Source organism: Vombatus ursinus, unplaced genomic scaffold (genome assembly GCF_900497805.2).
Source record: "Vombatus ursinus unplaced genomic scaffold, bare-nosed wombat genome assembly UNPS02006779.1, whole genome shotgun sequence".
In the NCBI taxonomy this organism is placed as follows: domain Eukaryota; kingdom Metazoa; phylum Chordata; class Mammalia; order Diprotodontia; family Vombatidae; genus Vombatus; species Vombatus ursinus.
Window position 1 is genome coordinate 16,715,063 of NW_020946557.1, and position 18,413 is coordinate 16,733,475.

General features: G+C 40.1%; 1 protein-coding gene across 1 annotated transcript; it reads right to left on the reverse strand.

Moving 5' to 3' along the window:
* Positions 1–947: 947 nt before the first annotated feature.
* HDDC2 (HD domain containing 2) lies at positions 948–18,016 on the reverse strand. Its single transcript, XM_027848640.1, has 6 exons — positions 17,893–18,016; positions 14,317–14,438; positions 9,858–9,960; positions 8,469–8,537; positions 5,512–5,650; positions 948–1,102 (listed from the first exon to the last, which is right to left on the reverse strand). The coding sequence occupies exons 1-6, from the start codon at positions 17,965–17,967 to the stop codon at positions 1,005–1,007; spliced, it is 606 nt and encodes a 201-aa protein (XP_027704441.1). The 5' UTR covers positions 17,968–18,016; the 3' UTR covers positions 948–1,004.
* Between the last annotated feature and the right edge of the window lie 397 nt (positions 18,017–18,413).

Consider the following 18,413-nt stretch of genomic DNA (forward strand, 5'->3'; position numbering starts at 1 on the left):
ATTTCAAGGACAAAAGATAAACATCACTGTTTCAAGCAATACTTTTAATTTGTTCTGCAAAAGCAAACTTACCTTCATCACCGTACAAGGCTTTTAAAGGCAAGCAGAGGCATTAGTTACCCTACTCAGGTCAACTCCTTGAGAAAGAGCTTACATTTTGCCACTTTTGATGGAGAAGTTGAAAAGATTGAAGGGAGCCAGTTTTTTCTATAAGATGCCCAATAATCATATCATCATATCAATATTCAGTTCCACTCTTCTGTTTATCTGATGAAAGTTAACTCAAAATCAAAAGGTCTGAATCAGGAAAAGAGGAACTGAAAAGAATTCATAGAGGCATTTTAAAAATTTTATCCTCCCTGCTTGGCTCTGAATTTAAAAGCAACCTTTTAAAGGCTCTACATCTACTCTATGATCACAGGCACAAATCAGAGCCCAGATCATAATTCAAAATTTGATTTAAGGCAACAGGTGTTTCAATAAAAAGGAAATGGTTCATCTGGAAAGAAAAAGAATATTATCAATGTAATTTCCTTCTCTTCTTGGTCACTCATCATTAGCCAATGCTCTGCTGAAGGATCTGTGCCTTAGAGACAATAATAATTAAACTTTCCCCCAGCATCAGAACACAGTGACATATCCTTCTGTCTTTTAATGAGTTTGGCCTGGAGGGATATATGCTCCAAATTCAGAAGAAAACATGCTTTATAGCTTCTAGCAGAAATTATAAATTTTGATTTTTTGCTGTTCATAATAAAGATAGCTCCAACCACCACATATAGCATTTGGTCTCTAGGACCCTACAGTCCTGGTCCCTGGAACATACTTTATATCCAGACAGAGCTTTCATTTCTCACTGGAGCCCATGGAAAATGAAAATAAACAGACTTACACCTGGGGAAATCAACAGTGCTATAGTGGCAAACACACCACGCCATGAGACTTAATCATAAAATAAAATATTTATTACATGATTACAGAAGCTTTAAAAAAAAAAAAACACCTCAAGGGTGAGGTTCACTGGTTCCTGTAGCAATTTTAGCATTTCTTTCTGCTGTAAGTTCAGAAACAAGCTGGACTATTTCAGGATGGCTGAATTTTCCTGTAAAGGAAAAAGATAGGGGAAATTAACCACAATGTCTCTCCCACTGAAAAGTTGGTAATCCATTTTCTTAAGGCTGAGCTAAGGAGTTGGTGTGGGCCATATTCTGGAACCTGACCCAGAAGCATATCTGGATTTAGAGGGGTACAATTTTCGGTACTGGAAGAGGGCCACACTCCACTATTTATATTCGCCCTCTGATTCAGCCAAGGCTAAACTAGGAATCCAGCAAAGAGGCATCAAAGCTACGGTATCCTTCCTGGCCATCATCCTCCTTGGTACATGGCCTACCACCACTATCATCACTTTCTCTAAGTCAGCAACTGTACACTGCTGCTGCTGTTGCTTTACAGGTCATCAACTGTCCACATACACAGGACAGTACTTCAAAAGGAGGGATATCTATTTCTTTGATCCATCAGGGATGACCTACTACTGAACTGACAGGTAATTAAAAAAAGACAGCTTCCTTGGATCACGTCAGTCAACAGGCATTTTATCAAGTCCTCACTATGTGCCAGGCACTCTGTTAGTGCTGGAGATACAAAGAAAGGCAAAAATTGTGCCTGCCCTCAAGGACTTCAAAGTCTAGTGCGAGAGACAACATGCAAAGAACTATGTACAAATAGGAAATATCCAGAGTAAACGAGGTAATCTCAAAGGGAAGGCACTAACTAGCATTAGGGTGGTAGGGAAAGGCTTCTTACACAAGCTAGGATTTTAGCAGAGACAAAAAGGGAGGGCAGTGAAGGCACGGATGACGGCCAGTGCAAATGCAGAGTGGGGAGATGAGGAAGGAGCTTGTGTAAGGAACAGCAGGGAGGCAGTGTCGGTAGAGTGTAGAGTATGCGGAGGGGAGTAAGTGTAAGAAACTAGAAAGGCAGGCAGGGCCTCGGTTAGAAAAGGCTTTAAAACAATAACAGGATTTTATATTGGATTCTGGAGATACTAGGGAGCCACTGCAGTTCAGGGAGTAGGTAAGTAACATGGTCAGTTCTTTGCTTTAGGATGATCATTACCTTAGCTATGTCACTGGTGGCTAATCAATCAAATAATCTACTGAGTACTTACTATGTACCTAACACTGTGCAAGACACTGTGGGAGATAAAAAGAAATATAAGCTACAGTCCTTGCATTCAAGAAGCTTGCAGTCAGGAAGACAAAGCAAATTAATGAGGAAAATAGAAATTTTGGGAATGTCAAAACAAACAACATTAATAAAAATATATTTTTAGAAAGCTAATTAGCAAGACAAAATGGTCCCCAGTTATAAACACCTGACTTCTTATCATATGGGCGTCATTGTTATGTGTGTTTCCCCTTACTAACCTCATTCGTGCCCCACCTGCTCTCTTTCCTTATTATCCTCACCCTTATTTCCGTATTAACACCTTTCTTTCCACCTGGGTTCCCATTCTCTCCAGGTTCCCTTTGGAAGAGGACACTCCTTATCATTACTAAAATAAGCATTCACATTTCCTTTCCCTCTTTAAAGGGATCTGTAACCTGCAGGTACAGGGAAACTGGAGAGATTTAAAACAAATCAAAGGGAGAAGTTACCTTTCCCTTCTGCCACCCTCATGTAGCACCCTATCCTCCTGTGACGAGTACTCCTCCTTTGCTATTACCCTATCCAGACCCTCGGTGCTGTTTTCACTTGATCCCCCTCCCCTCTTTTCCCAAGGAGCTTAGCACTTGACTCACAGCTTTTGATTCTACCCGAACACCTACTCTAACACTTGGTGATGTCAATGTATGAATGATGTCTCTTCAAATAGTCTAGCTTCCCGTTTCATCCACTAAGTCATTAGGCATACAGCCTTAGCCATCTGACTGATACTGTGTTCTCTAAAGTTATAAATAACTTCAAAGACTGTTTCTCAATCATCTTTCTTGAACTCTATAACATTTGACACTACTGACCACCTAGTTTTCCTAGAGAATCCTTTCTGGATTTCTGGGACACTGCTTCTTCCTGGTTTTCCTCCAATCTGGCCAACTCTTCCATCTCAGTATTCCTTTGCTGGGCCATAATCCACATCCCGCCCCTATGGAGACTATCTCTTCTACTCCAAAGATCTCATCTACTAAAGTAGACTTTAATTACTTTAATCACTGCCTATAATGGAATGGTTAGACCTTCAACCTCTCTGTCTCACAGAAAAAAAAAATCCACCTTTGAGATCCTACATTTTAAAATTCTACTCTCTAATCACAACTTCTATTCCTTTCTTTCTCACAATATGTCTGCTCTTCACGCTTATTTCTGTTCCTTTGTTTTGTACTGGACCTGCTGTTTCTAGTTTCATTTAGATCAGAGAACTCCCCACAAGGAAACTTTCTCCAACAAAGCAAATTGTAACCTGTTTTACAACTTACAGTCTTAGAGAGTTGGCCTGTGTCACTAAAAAGAAGTGATTTACCCAAGGTCATACAGCCAGGCTATGTGAGAGGTCAGCCTTGAACCCAGCAGGTTTTTCTGACCCTGAGACCTGCTCTCTATCCACTATCCCGTGCTGCTTCCTCTGTTTTCTTCATTCTCATAAAGACTTCTTGGCCCTATACTCCTCCACCACCACCACCACCACCACCGCTCCTCTCACGTGACTGAAATGTAAAATGTCTGGCTTCCCTAAGCTCTAAATCCAGACTCGATTACATAGAATGCCACTTTAATGATTCACTAGCCATTACCTTTGCCTGTAGGACCTGGTTACTTTCAATAACCCCATCATTTGATTCCTGCTTTCCTGAAAGCTGCTAAGCATCACCGGACCAACTAACAAAATCAACCTTTTTAACTTCAGTGGGGGTCTTCACCACTGCTCAAGATTCCTTTATTTTAACTCCAGTTGATTCTCTATCACATTCCCCTGGGATTGTCCCAAACATTCTCATCACTACTTATGGAATCAACTGTGACCCCACCTCACATAATCATATCAGCAAACTTAGCCTCCTGTATTACTGAAAGGATAAAAAAAAAGTTTCCCTCAGCTTCCTTCCTCTTTCAACATTTTTTCAGCCTCATTACCCATTCTCTCCTCTTGCCCTCCATCTTGGAAGAAATGGCCCTACTCTTTTCAGCCTTTGGGTAAAGATCCATGAAGGAAAACATATGAATGCTATGGTCATGAGTATATACCACAAGCCACTTGGAGAGTAGGAGGTCTAGGAAACAATCACAAACCTGTCATAAAAGCACAATATTGTAGAGATGGAGGGAATCAACAATCTGGAAATCTGCTGGAGCTCACTCTGCTAAAAGTAGAGGAGTTGAGCGTGGAAAAAACTGTTGTGGTTCATCCTTCTAAGCTTAAAGAGTGGGACTCTGATAGCATCCTATGTCGTTACTCCGAGACTGATAGCCTCCAATAACTGGGTCAAGGACCTCCCCCCGCCCTTGCCTCCTTGCTCAAACCCCCCAAGATACCCTGTTACAATAACCTCTTGTTACGGCAATCTAATTTCTCCAAAATGTACTGCTTTTCCCCTTCCTCCCCTCCCTTGAAACTGCTCCTCCTCAAGGTCTAACCATGAGGTTGGAATTGGTTGCAATTAAGCATGTACAGCAGAATACTACCTGAAAACTGGCTATGAAAAGCACTTTTCCTAGAGGCCTTCCATCCCAGTATCTACCCAACTGGCTATACTCTGACTTCTCCTTACTGCTACTCACCAAGGCTTGGGCGAATACTGGACCTTAGGGCCCGAGTTCTACCACGAGGCATTCCTGACTGCCTCTAAAACTGACAGCTAGTCAGCCACTTCTCCACTCCCTCTCTAAATCTTATTTCCCTCTCTAACATACGCAACATTTTTGCTTATTATATCCCTTCTGTACTTATTATTGGGGCAGCTTGGCTCAGTGGATAGAGTCCCAGGCCTGGAATTTGGAAGACTCATCTTCTTGAGTTCAAATCTTGTCTTAGATGCTAGCTGTGTGGCCCTGGGCAAGTCACTTAACCCTGTTTGCCACAGATTCCTCAACTGGAAAATGAGCTGGAGAAGGAAATAGCAAACCACTTCACTATCTTTGCCAAGAAAACTCCACAAGGGGGTCACGAAGAGTCAGATAAACTAGAAACAAGTGAACAACTTATTGTGCCTCGTTTTAGAATCATTTATATCAGTGTCATATCCCCATAATAGACTGTAGAGACTGAGACTTATCTAAGCTTTGTACACAGTCTGGCAGCCACTGAGGTGTACTGTACGGAACATGCATGGAATAAAGTATTTGTTGAATTGAAACAGATCAATATGGCAGTACATGGATTATCAGTCTTGTTTTGTTTTTAAGGACTAAGGATCTTTTTCAAAAGGATCAACAACTCAATCTCTCCTCTCCTTGCTCTGGCAGCCAGCAAAAACTGAACACTGCTCTTTCAGAAAATAGGTCACACACCTGCAGTTGAGTCATAGAATTCCTGAAGTCTTCCAAGTTTGTTCTCCAGGTCCTCATACTCGAATGCCTGGAGAATCATTTCACACTGGTCCAGTTGTTTCACAAACTTGGCTTCCTCACTGGACTGGTTCTCATACTCCTAAGGAGGGGGACAATCAAAACCACCTGTAAGTGTGTTCCCACGGATCTTTCTGGTTTGTTTGGATTCTCCCACCCCAAGTGAAAGTGGCAGAGCAGAAAGCTCCCAGCTTTGACATCCAACCACCTCCCCCCCCCTCCCCCGACACAAAGCTGCATTAGAAGGGCTTCACTAAGGAATTCTAAGGCTGAGTTTTTAGACTCCATAAAATAAGGATGTATTCATGGCTCCTTTGATTTCAGTGCTTTGTGGATTCTCATTTATTCACCTTTACTTTCACGTCAGATTCTTCCTATTTAATTATCCTGTCTTCCTTTTATGCTCATTGTTCTTTAATCCACCTAAATAGCTTAGGTCTTTATCCTTTTTACTTCAACTTGACATTTCATTTTCACGCCTCTCATCTCTTCACTTCCCTCTTTACTTAATGTCAAGTTTCTTTTTTCTCATGAATTTTTTTTTTTCATTTCTGGGCATGCCACGTTGGTCTCAGTTATAGAAGGTTCTTAATTCAAAGCAAGTCCTTGTTTCTTTCCTGTGCCTGATTCAATCTCAGAGCAGTCAAGAGAATCCGGAGTCATGACTACTTCATACAACTTGTACACATTAAACACATTAAGACTCCTGACCTCATCACATATTGCTTTGTACCTCAGTTATCTATTTGTGTCTCTTCTCCACCCACCCCCCCCACTTCCTGAAGACAAGAACTGTATCAGATATAATTTTTTTTTATCTCTTCTACTGACTATCAGAGGGTTCTAAACACAAAAGGGACTTAATGATTGTCTTTGCTGTACCTTTTCCTCCTGTCATTCCCAGGACCTTGGTGGTGATATGATGCTGGATGCAAGGACTGCTTAAGGAACCCAACATTTACTGGTGTGTCCAGTTTTTATAACAAAGAAATATTTAGCATAACACATATGCCCTTTTAATGGCATACAGATTCTTGCTTCTAATGAGAGAACTGCCTGTGGCCACTAGGTGGCACCATAGTGCACAGAGCACTGGGCCGGGAGTTAGAAAGACCTGAGTTCAAATTTGACCTCAAAAACTCACCAGGGGGGTGATCCTGGGCCAGTCACTTAACCTCTGTTTGCTTCAGTTTCATTCCAGTAAAATGGGGCTAATACTATAACATCTACCTTGAAGAACTGTTATAAGGATCAAATGAGATAATATTTGTAAAGTGTTTAGCACAGTACTTGGAACATAATAAGCACTATATAAATGTTAGCTATCATAGCCTATCTATGGCAAACTTCTAGCCTGTAATTCTGTCCCTGCTGTATTCAGGTAATGAATGCATCGTGTCTTCTTGGCAGTGTAATATACTAGGTATCACTGAATAGCTGCATGATTGCTATTACCTTCCTTGCTCTTACAAATGCTTCTGTTTGAAATGTGACCACAAATTGCCCCCAAAAAAGGTAAAAAAAAAATTCTTTTTGAAAATACGAAATCCATTACATTTCATGTCACTGGTACTTAAATCAGTATTCTTTGATAATGATCACATTTTACTTTTTAACAAATTCTCTTTTGGCCCTAAGTATTTTATTTAATCAGTCCAAATTCATTTAAACAATCAGAAATCTCTCTGAATCTATTTCATTTTGCTTTTCTTTCTGGTTATACACCGTTCCCCCCCTGATTTTATCAATAATCACTAGCTCCTTCTCCTCCATTTTACCTTTTTAATTTAAAATGGCCCATCAGGAGTAATTCTGTGCACACGTAAATATGTCACACATGAGAAAATGGAATGATCAATTGAAAATGAATTTCTCTCCAAAACTTCAAGTGGAAAGATCACCCCAGACACTACCCATATATTAAATCCAAGTTTCTTTGCTTCAAAGACACAGAAAAAAAGAGAAGTTCAAGGATTCCTATTTCTTTCAGTAACATGAAACTGGACAAGCCTGTGGCAAAATTACAGAGGAGTTTGCACTGTCCTCCTTCCCCTCATGATCAGGAAACAGGATTAAAAGACCCATGTCAAACTAAATGTCAACTACTGACTTAATTTTACAGAGGCCACAGGACAAATACCAACAGGTAATGTCACTTAGGCCTGCAGCTACAGGAAATACAGGTTGGCTTTAAAGGTCATCAACACAGGAACCATAAGAAATGGCAAGACGTCAATGTTACTTCATAAAAATAGAGCCCCTGTTGAAAATAAGATATCTTTCAGTCCAGATCACAAGAGCAGAGATTTGGGGCTAGAAAAGAGTTTAGAGGCCAGTGAATCCAATCTTTTCATTTTACAGATAAGGAAACTGAAATGTAGAAAAGAATAATGACTTAGCCCAAGGTCACACAGCTAATCTGAGCTAAGATTTGAACTCAGGTCTACCTGACTAGAGTCCCAGTGCTCTATTGACTACAACATACTGCCTACCACAGTAATACTGCCACCAACAAGGCACCTTCTAGGAAAAGATGAGAAGCTAGCCCAGGGCTGAGGTGGCAGGGACCAATAGCAGAACAGGGTACATGAAGGGTGGTGGGGAAGAGATGAAATCCCAAATAGCACTACTGAGGGGGAAAAAGGGAACGTTAGCAGTGGGCTTTGCCCAGCTAAAGTAGCAATTTATGTCAGAGACACATGTAAGTCAAGCACTCCTAGGTTGCTGACTGCCTCTAGTCACAAACAAGCTTCAGTTAGAATTACACAAGATGGTGTATCCTAATAACTCACTATATCACCAATCAAAAAACAGTGAAGAGACAAACCAATACATTCAATAACAACAAAATCTAATTGTATCAATCTATCAATCAAAATCTAATCATCATTTACACCTACTTCCCAGAGATCGTAGATTTCCTTCTTGACATCTTCTGATAGCAGCTGGGTTAACCGCTTCATAGCTTCCTGAAATATTAAACCATAATTTGAAGAGTATGTACTTATTCTAGCTATTATCCTATGCACATATAAATGCCAAGTAACAGAGAGGATCACATCCTCATAAAATGACAGAATTGAAAGGGACCTAGGAGATCATCTAGGTCAACCAACTCATTTTACAGATAAGAAAAACAAAGGGAGGCCTAGAAAAGTAAACTAGAGTTGCCCAAGTTTCCATATAGGGAGTGGCCAAGACCCCTATCTTTTGATTCCTAGTCCAGTGCTCTTTGCACTACAAATGCCTCCCAGATTGGAGGGACGCTGATGCGAGAAAATATTTACACCTTGTATTAAGTGTCTTTTTTATAGATTAGGTAAATAACGATAGCTATACACTAAAAGTTACAACTATAACTAATCAGCAAGTACTTTACTAATTAGCTACTATACATTAATCACTATACTAGATAAAGTATATCTGGGGGATATGGAGGACAGACATGGGGGACAGCCTGTGAAAATGCCTGGAAGTAAGAAGTTGAGTGTTTTATTCAAAGAACAGCAAGGAGCCCACCTGCTGTGGGAGGGTGCGTGGGGAGTGTAAAGTGTAAGACTAGAAAGACAGGAAGGGGCCAGGTCATGAAGGGCTTTGGATACCAAACAGGCAGGTGGGGCAGGTAAAGATGGTTGGTTGATAAAAATACAACAAGAAGTCTCTATACTCAAGGAACTTAAAAATCTAGTCGGGGAATCAAAACACACACACCAAAAAACAACAACTCGAGAACAATTTTGAACATATTAACAAAATTGAACAAATGCAAACTTAGATCTTTTGAAAGGTCAAGTTGGTTAATGCTTCTGGTACTTATTTTAACTCTTATGTATAGGTCTGACTATAATGTGTCCTAATTTTCAAAATCTTCTTAATTGGAATTAAGATTAGGGAAGTAACACTGAAATTTTAGCTCCCCTGAAATCCAAATTAATTGAACATTCATTGTTTGTAATACTACACTTACAAACACATACAAATAACTAGTTTTATATGCACACATAAGCTCCTTGAGGGCAAGGACGATTTCATTTTTGTCTTTGTATCCCAAGCGCCCAGCACAATTCTTCATACAGAGTAAGCACTGAATAAACGCTTATTGAATTAGATTTTTTTTCTTCTGTAAGGTGAAGAGTTCAAATAATAAAGTTAGATGTGCTAAATAGTAATTATAATCATAGTTTAGTAACATTTGGGATTTATGCTTTCTTCCACAAAATTTCCACTACTGGATCCTCAATTCATTAAGCTACCAGTTTTTCCCACAGACCCTGTGACCATATACTGACCTTTTCTCGCCTGTGTTTTTCTTCTTTAGGAATGTTATCTGAAGGGGCTATATCACCAACGATGCACTCTGCCATATCGTGAACCAGAGCGAGCCGGACACATCTGACCAGAAATGTTAAATGATTATACAGAATCTTATAACCTTTTACACATTGCTTTGAGGTTACATAGCTTATTTGTCTTCTATTCTCAGAGTATTTTAATACAAAATGAACTAAAGTACTAAATTTGTCCAGTCTAAGCCAGTCCTGAATCATAATTTCTCGTTACCATTCAACACATCATATGTACCATTTGACAACATTAATAAAAGGGAGTTTTAGATATACATCATTTATCCAACGATATGAAACAGAAAAATTTAAAACTATATGATTAATATTTCACATATGACCTGGTTTGGTCCCACATGGTCTAGTTAGCTTTTTTTATTTCTACTGCTACCAACCAGGACTATACTATTAAAATAACTCCTGATTTTCCTGCTTCTAGTCTCTCCTCTACACCCCTGAATCACAGAATATCAAAGGTGGAGACCTCAAGTCTACTCCATATTTGAAGAGGAATGCCCCCTACAAAATCCCTGATAAGTGATTATCCAACTTCCCCGTGTGAAGATCTCCAGTGATGGAAAACTCATATCTGGGGCTGTCCATTCCACTTTTAAACAGCTTTAACCTCCAAGCAGAATAAATCTAAATTTCTCTGCTTAAAATACTTGAAGACAGCTGTCACCTGCCCCTTCAAGTCTTCTCTTTTTTAGGCAAGTTCCTTTAATTGCTTCTTATATGTCATATTCTCTGATCTCTTTATCATCTTATTTACTCTCCTTTCAATATATTTCACCTTGTCGAAGTCTTCCATAAAATGTAGTATCTATCACTAAGCAATCATCTAGATCACTTGTTCCCAACTTTTTTTGAGTATGATGATCCCTTTTCAATTAAAGGAAAAAAAAACCTCACACCTGATAGTACAAGTATCTGTTGATAAAGAAAATGCATAATGATAAAAAGCTACCATGAATTCATTGTAACTTTTAAATGAATCTGTATTTTATTACATATATTTGAAAAATAGCGATATACATACATATATATGCACACACACATATGTGTAAGACCTTTATTCATTCTAAAAAGATATTTTTATTACATTGAATCACAACATATATTTTGATGAAGAGAAATAAAATCAAAATGAGGAGGGAATCATGGAATTCATGAATAACTCACAACCCTAAGGATCTATGGCTCACAGGTTGGAACACTGTGCTCTAGATGTGGTTTGACCAGGCACAGTATAGAAGGACAATCACACCCCTTGCCTTCGATATTATGCCTCTGTTGAAGCAATCTAAGATCACAGTGGAGTAGCTAGATGGTGCTGTGGCTAGAATGCCAAGCCTGAAGTCAGGAAGATTCATCTTCCTGAATTCAAATATAGCCTCTGAAACTTATTAGCTGTGTGACCCTGGACAAGTCACCTAACTTCTATTTGCCTCAGTTCCTCATCTGTAAAATGAGCCGGAGAAGGACACAGCAAACCACTCTAATATCTTTTCCAAAAAAAACCTAAAAGGGGTTATGAAAAGTCGGACATGACTGAAAATAACTAAACAACAAAATCACATTACCTTGTATGGCTGCCATGTTGTATTACTGCCTGTTTTTGAGTTAACAGTCCATTAAACTCTTCTCTCATCTATTTTCCCACACACAAACCACTCTCTAGCCACACCAACCCCAATCCATATTGTGCATTAACCTAACTCTACCCCTATTTTATAGATGAAGAAAATGAGGCCCAGAGAAGTTAAGTAATTTGGCCAAGAGCACATAACTAGTAAGTGTCTATAGTACAATTCAAACCCAGGTCCTTCTGACTCCAAGATCAATGATCTATTCACTATACCACATTGCCTCTCTTAAAGCCCAACTATAATACTTTGTATGTATTCATAATAAATTGATCTAGCCTGCCCAGATTCCATTTAGCTTTGCGTCAACTACACATTTGACTAAATATATCAATATTCCAAGTCATTAATAAAAACATTAAGCACCATAAGGGACAACTCCCTGAGAAACTTAAAAGACACTGAGTTAACACTGATTCGTTAATAACTGACTATCATTTGGATCCAATCATTCCACCAGTTCCTAAACTACATTTCTCTATCTTTTCCATAAAGATAGCAAGAGAGAGACTTCTTTCCTTCCCTTCCTTCCCTTCTTTCCTCTTTTCCCTTCCTTTCCCCCTTCCTTCTCCTCCAGTGCTATAGCATAGTACTCCATTCTCTATGATCTATGAAAAATCACTACCAGCAGTCCATCAATCACATCCACCAGTTTTGTTTTTTGTTTTTCAGTACCCTGTTAGGCTGTTTCTCTCAGCCTAGTGTCTGGAACACATTAAGGGTTTTGGTTTTTAATTCTGTTAACCATTTTTGTTCTATCCCTGTCAGTCCAAAGATAATTTTCCTTGGAAGAGAAAATCAAAGCAAAAGAGTTAAAACATTATACCTTCTCCCCAACATCTATAATCTTCATTCCAAGCACCCCTATTTTATTATCTGCCTCTTACCCCAACACAGCTAAAAAGTCCTTTTTGTTGTTCCTTGTATTCATCACCAACCTCACTTTATTCTGAGCTTTAGCATGTCAGGCCCCATTCCTAAGGGCTGTGCCATTCATCTATATATTCATCCTTATTTACAAATCTTCTAGGAGTGTCTTTTTAAAACCTAAATCAGTAGATGAAATTTTTACACATTCACAGAGGTTGATATAGCTCCTCATTTTCTTCTTCTTCAAAACTATCCTTTGGGCAGCTGCCAAAATAATATTTCTAATACCCGTCAGACTATATCACACAACACAATCTTCCCTCTTCCTCCCCAAAAAGGCTTCAGTGACTATTCTCTGGAGGACAAGGTACTCTTTAACCTTGAACTTAAGCCTCTTCCACTATCTGATTCCAACCTTCTTTTCCAGGCCTGATTCCAAGTTCTATAAGTTTTAGAGAACTAAGCACTACAAAATCTTGTCCTTTACTCTGTGCTTTTTATTTCCCCTCCCTCTCAGCAAAGGACTTCACCTCCTATTCTACTGAGAAAATAGAGATCAACGGCACCTTGGAAAGAGCACAGGACACAGGAACAGGAATAGCAGAGGACCTGGCTGACACGTACGAGCTTTGTGACCTGGGACAAATCACTTTGTGTTTCTGTGCTTGTTTTCTCATGTGCAAAAAATGAGGATGTTGGATCAGATGACTCCAGGGTCACTTCCAAATCTAAACACCTCGTCCTCCAATCCTCTATGCCCTACTTCTATGTGCTTTTGTTCTAGTCTCTGAGGAAGTCAAAGCCTTCTTTCCAAGGCTAATCCCTTTTGTGTTCTTGATCCTATCCTATCCCTTTTCCTCTGGGAGTTTTCCCCTTCAGTCACTCAGTCATGCTTGCTCTCTCATCTTTAGACTCTCTTCCTTAATATGCCCAGACCTCCTCCATTCTTAAAAAACCCTTTCATTTGGTCGTGCCATCCCCTCAAGCCATGGTTCTCCATCTCTTCTTTCACAGAAAGAAAACAGCCTTTCATAGCCAAAAGGGTCAAGCCTTTGCGTCATCCATATTTACAAACTGAGTTATTCTTGACTCTTCCCTCCCCCTCTTTGCTCCCCACTACACCCACTATATCCAATCAGTTGCCAAGTTCATTCTATCTGTAACATCTCTTTTATCCATTCACTTCTCTCTTCTCACATGATCACTAGTCCAGTTCAGACCCTAATTATCTCTCAACAGGCCTATTGCAATAGCAGCATAATTAACTATTGCTTCTAGTCTCTTCCTCCAAAGGAAATTCCCTCTACCAAGGCAGATTAGCAACCGTTGGGCAACTGCAGTGTTATAGAGTTGCCCTGGGCAATGAGAGGTTAAGTTATTTGCCAAGATTCTCTTAGCTAGTATATATACAGTCAGAGTGAGTCTACAAGTATTTCTTGTGGAAACACACTCACACACAAAAAGAATCTGGATTTACCGTCCATTTTGTTTTATATACTCAGGGCCCACCAAAAGTTAATATTGTGCCTACCTGCCTCTGACACTGAATAATACTTTAGCCTTCCCCAAGGGTGAACACAGTTCATTGGTTCTTGGCAGGCATCCCTTCCCATGTCTCTGATACTAAATGATCCACAATGGCACAATGACCCAGCAGCTGGCCCTACCTGTTCTGAGACAATCAAGTTTAATCAAGTGAAAGAATGGGATTAAGGCCTCAATTTTGAAAACTGGCATACCCTGAAAATAGACATTGTTTCATTCCTTGCATTTGCATCTCCAATGCCTTCTAGTGTCTATCACATTATAGACACTTAAAAAATATTTGTTGATCAAACGATTCAATCCCCAGCATTATATGTGACCTCAAGGGAGGTCAAATTGCTCACCTGTCTTTATTAAGATACTTATCTTCAGTTACAAAAGCCATGATAGCCATTCTGTACATATGATCAGATACACTTTCTGGCTTCTCCACATTTCTGTAGACCCAGCCTGTGCGTGGTACTCTCTGGTCAATAAAATAAAAACAAAAATAAATAAATAAATGAAAAATCAATTACTCATCATTACTTAAATAATGGTGTGATAAACAATTAACAGAATGCATAAAAGCGCTTGATTTAAACATAAAAGTATATATTTAAAAGTTGGGAGGAACCTTACAGGCCACCCCAGTCCCCTCATTTTAGAGATGAAGAACTGAGGTCCAAAGAGGTTAAATGAGATCAAAGGAGATGATATTTGTGTTATCACTGCCTGGCACATAGTTAGCACTTAATAAATGCTTGTCCCTTTACCTTTCTTCCTTAAATGACCTCCCAAATGTCACACAGGTAGCTATGATCCAAGGCTCTGTCCTGGGCCTACTCTTTCTTTCTACATTTTCTCTCCATAATCTCACCAGCTCCTTTGTGTTCAATTATCATCTTTATGCAGGTGATTCACAGACAATAGATAGATGTGTCTACTGATAGATCTATGTATACATATAGATCTGTGTCTATAGATATATACGTTTGTATGTGTGACAGATATATCACATAGATCTGTGTCTGACAGATCTATGATAGACATCTATATTTGGATCTATAGATCTATATCTACATATAGATTTATATGTGATAGATATAACTATCACACACATATATGTAGATCTATAGATATAGCTCTATATGTACATACAGATCTATAAATAGACATATCTATTGTCTGAATCATCTGCATAAATGTACATATAGTTCCATATATAGATATATATGCAGATGACAGACAGATAGACATAACAGGCATATAGACAGATCTATAGATATGTCCGTCTGTCTAGCTATCTATCTATCACCAGCCCTGATCCCTCTTTCCAGTTCCAATCCTGTATCACCAATTACCTTCTGGATATTTCCAAGAGGATGCCCTATAAGCATCCGAAACTCACCAAGTCCAAAAAAGAATTCATTATCTTTTCTCAAAAAACTCACTCTTCTTCCAAACTTTCCTATTTGTGTCTAGGATAACGGCATCCTTCCAGCCACCTGAAAGGTTTGCAACCTCAGAATCATCTGCCACCTTAGCCCCTCACTGTCCCACCATATTCAATTAGTTACCAAGTCTTATCTACTTCCAAAGAATCTCTCATATTCAACTACTTTTTTCTACTTAGACAGTCACCACCCTAGTTCAGTCTCTCATTACTTTCTATCCATAATACTGCAACAGTCTTCTAACTGAATCCCTCCCTTGTCTCTCCCCTCTTCCACACAGTTGCCAAAGTCATTTTTCTAAACCATAGGTCTGATTATGTCACTTCTCTGCTTAATAAACTCCAGTGGCTTCCTAGGATCAAACACAGCCTCTACTATGTGGCATTTAAACCACTCCATAATCTCAGTAGCTAGGTAGTACAGTAGCTAGAACACTGGGCCTGGAGTCAGTAAGACCTGGGTTCAAATCCAGCCTCAAATACTTACTAGCAACTTAAACTCACTTAACCTTGTTTGCCTCAGTTTCCTCATCTGTAAAATGAGCTGGAGAAGGAAATGGCAAAGCACTACAGTATCTCTGCCAAGAAAAACCCAAATGGGGTCATGAAGAGTTAGACATGACTGAAATGAATGAACAACAAATCTGGCTCTAGCTGACCTTTCCAAGCTTATTACATGTTTCTTTTCCATAAATTTTCTATTCCAGCCCTGATAGACTGACTACTTACCTATGACATTCCATCTCCCTCCTCTGCTCTGCCTCTTAGAATTTCTAGCTTCCTTCAAAGGTCCACTCAAATACCACCTGCTATATAAGATTTTTCCTGACATCCAGATAGAACATAATGTCTCTACTTCTAGGAGAATCATCTTTTCTTTCCAAACCAGAAATCCTGGTGCAAAACAGTACAGTATCTGGCACACAGTAAGCATTTAATAAATACTTTATCTACCAAACCTAAGGTTATCTGGAAAAGAATCTACCTACTTTTGCTGGATATTCTAGCAGAGAACTAACCCTAAAGGCTTTTTTTTTCTTTGAGGAGGGGGGACACAAGACGGTGATAAGGAATATATGATGTCTGCAATATGAGGGAATTCCCTGCTGTGGAAATTCCCTCCATAGATGCAGAATGACAACTTGTCTGGCAAGAACACCTGGCTGTTGGGCAAGGTAGAAGGGGGGAGGGGAGCTGCTGAGCAGAAGGTAGGTGGGAAAATAAGCAGGAGCCACAGCTTCAGGAGCCCCAGAAGCCCCAACTAGTCTTGGCAAAGTTACTCAAGGCACTCAAAAGCCAAATGACTTACCCATCTGGAGAAGGGTCAGCAGAGGCAGGAATTCAAAACAAGTCCTTCTGATTCCCAAGATCAGCTCTCTAACCAGTACCCCCTCACTCTGCATAGCTCATCTATTAACATACATTCCAGGATCAGAGGTGGAAGGGATCTTAAGATGCATGGGGTTCAACCCCCTCACTTTACAGATGAGAAAACTGAGACACAGAGCAGTTAAGTGATTTGTACAGCACAGGGTCATACAGCTAGGCCTTTCCTGATTCCTCGAATGCTAGCACTCTCTGTCCCAAACTATTTTGCATTTAAATACTTTGTGTATGTGAATGTATTATTAAATACATATATAACATATATGCTAATATGTAATATTTATATAGGATATAAATATACATTTGATAAATACAAATATACACTATATGCATATATAAACATTCATAGATAACTAGGTTTATATATGTTATATAAGTATATAAATATGATAAATACATATGTTTATACATTTATTACATAACCTTTATGTTGTACATTTTTTATATGTACTTGTTGTCTCCCCATTAGAATATAGTAAATTTCATTCTTTGTAAAGACATCTCCAATACCTAGGATACTGTCTGGCACATAATGGACCCTTAGGACTTACTTTATAATTATCTATATTAATTAGTATCATTATATTGTATAATCAAATAATTGACTTACTTAAGTACGTGAAACGAGATCTGAAACCAGGATCTTCCAATTTGCATGGCCCCAAGTCCACTACTCTATCCACAATGTGATACTGCCCTCCAATTTATCTTAGTCTGGATTTCTAAACCACTGCTACCATAGCAACCAGGGAAGATTACTTCCTGTGATTCTCTTCCTTCCTCTATCGCCCAGGCTGCAACACTGCAGCCCCATAGGCCTGGGGGAAGGTAGGAACCCCCTTTCAAGTACCTGTTTCTACATGGGACTGGGCTCCGAGGTGCTACGGGAACAGCACCTACTCCCGCCCCGCCCCGCCCGGGCAGCTCCAAGCTCTCGCGGGCTCTGCCACTAGCCTCACAGCAGGAGGGCCGCCAGGGCTGGCGTACGCGTGCGCCGGCTCGGCTCTCCCAGCCCCGGGAGGGCCCCCTGCCGCGGGGCCAGGCATCGCCTCACGGGCCGGCAGCGGCCCCAGCCGACCCGGTTTCTTCGCACGCTCACCTTCAGCTGGCCCACCAGCCGCAGGAACTGGAGCAAGCCCCGGGTCCCGCCGCCGCCACCTTGAGCAGAAGACATAGGGCCCGCCAGCAGACCGGCCTGGTCGCTCAGTATTCACGTGTCGGCCGCAAGCTCCGCCCCCCGGACGCTGGGGCTCCCGCCCGCCTTCCTGCGTGGGCGGCAGCGGCCGCGGCCCTTCTTCCGGAGTGCTTTCCGGAGACCAGAACAGTTTCTGCCTTTCCCATACTATGTAAAGATGATGTGGAGGCAGTAGTGGGCCCGAGAATGATGACCGTACCTGTCACTGGTCTCCGGCTCTGCGTGGTGGATGCCTGACATTCCTGGCCACTACGTCTTTTTTTTTTTTAAATAGATGTAAAATATTTTATTTGTAAATGCAGATCCTCCAAATCTGTTTCGACAAATTCCAAAACCCATAACACTCTGTATACTTAAAAAAAATTTTTTTTGCCAACATTAGTTACTACTATACAGAATACCCCCCCACCAAAAAAAATCGTCAG

What these genes read in the sequence shown, in the direction of transcription:
- HDDC2 (XM_027848640.1), bottom strand. Translation starts at nt 17,967, where the DNA reads ATGTCTTCTGCTCAAGGTGGCGGCGGCGGGACCCGGGGCTTGCTCCAG. An exon ending in AAGTATCTTAATAAAGACAG is followed by an intron (nt 9,961 to 14,316) that starts GTGAGCAATTTG and finishes ATTTCTGGTCAG; the next exon opens with ATGTGTCCGGCTCGCTCTGG. An exon ending in AAATCTACGATCTCTGGGAA is followed by an intron (nt 5,651 to 8,468) that starts GTAGGTGTAAAT and finishes CCCCCTCCTTAG; the next exon opens with GAGTATGAGAACCAGTCCAG.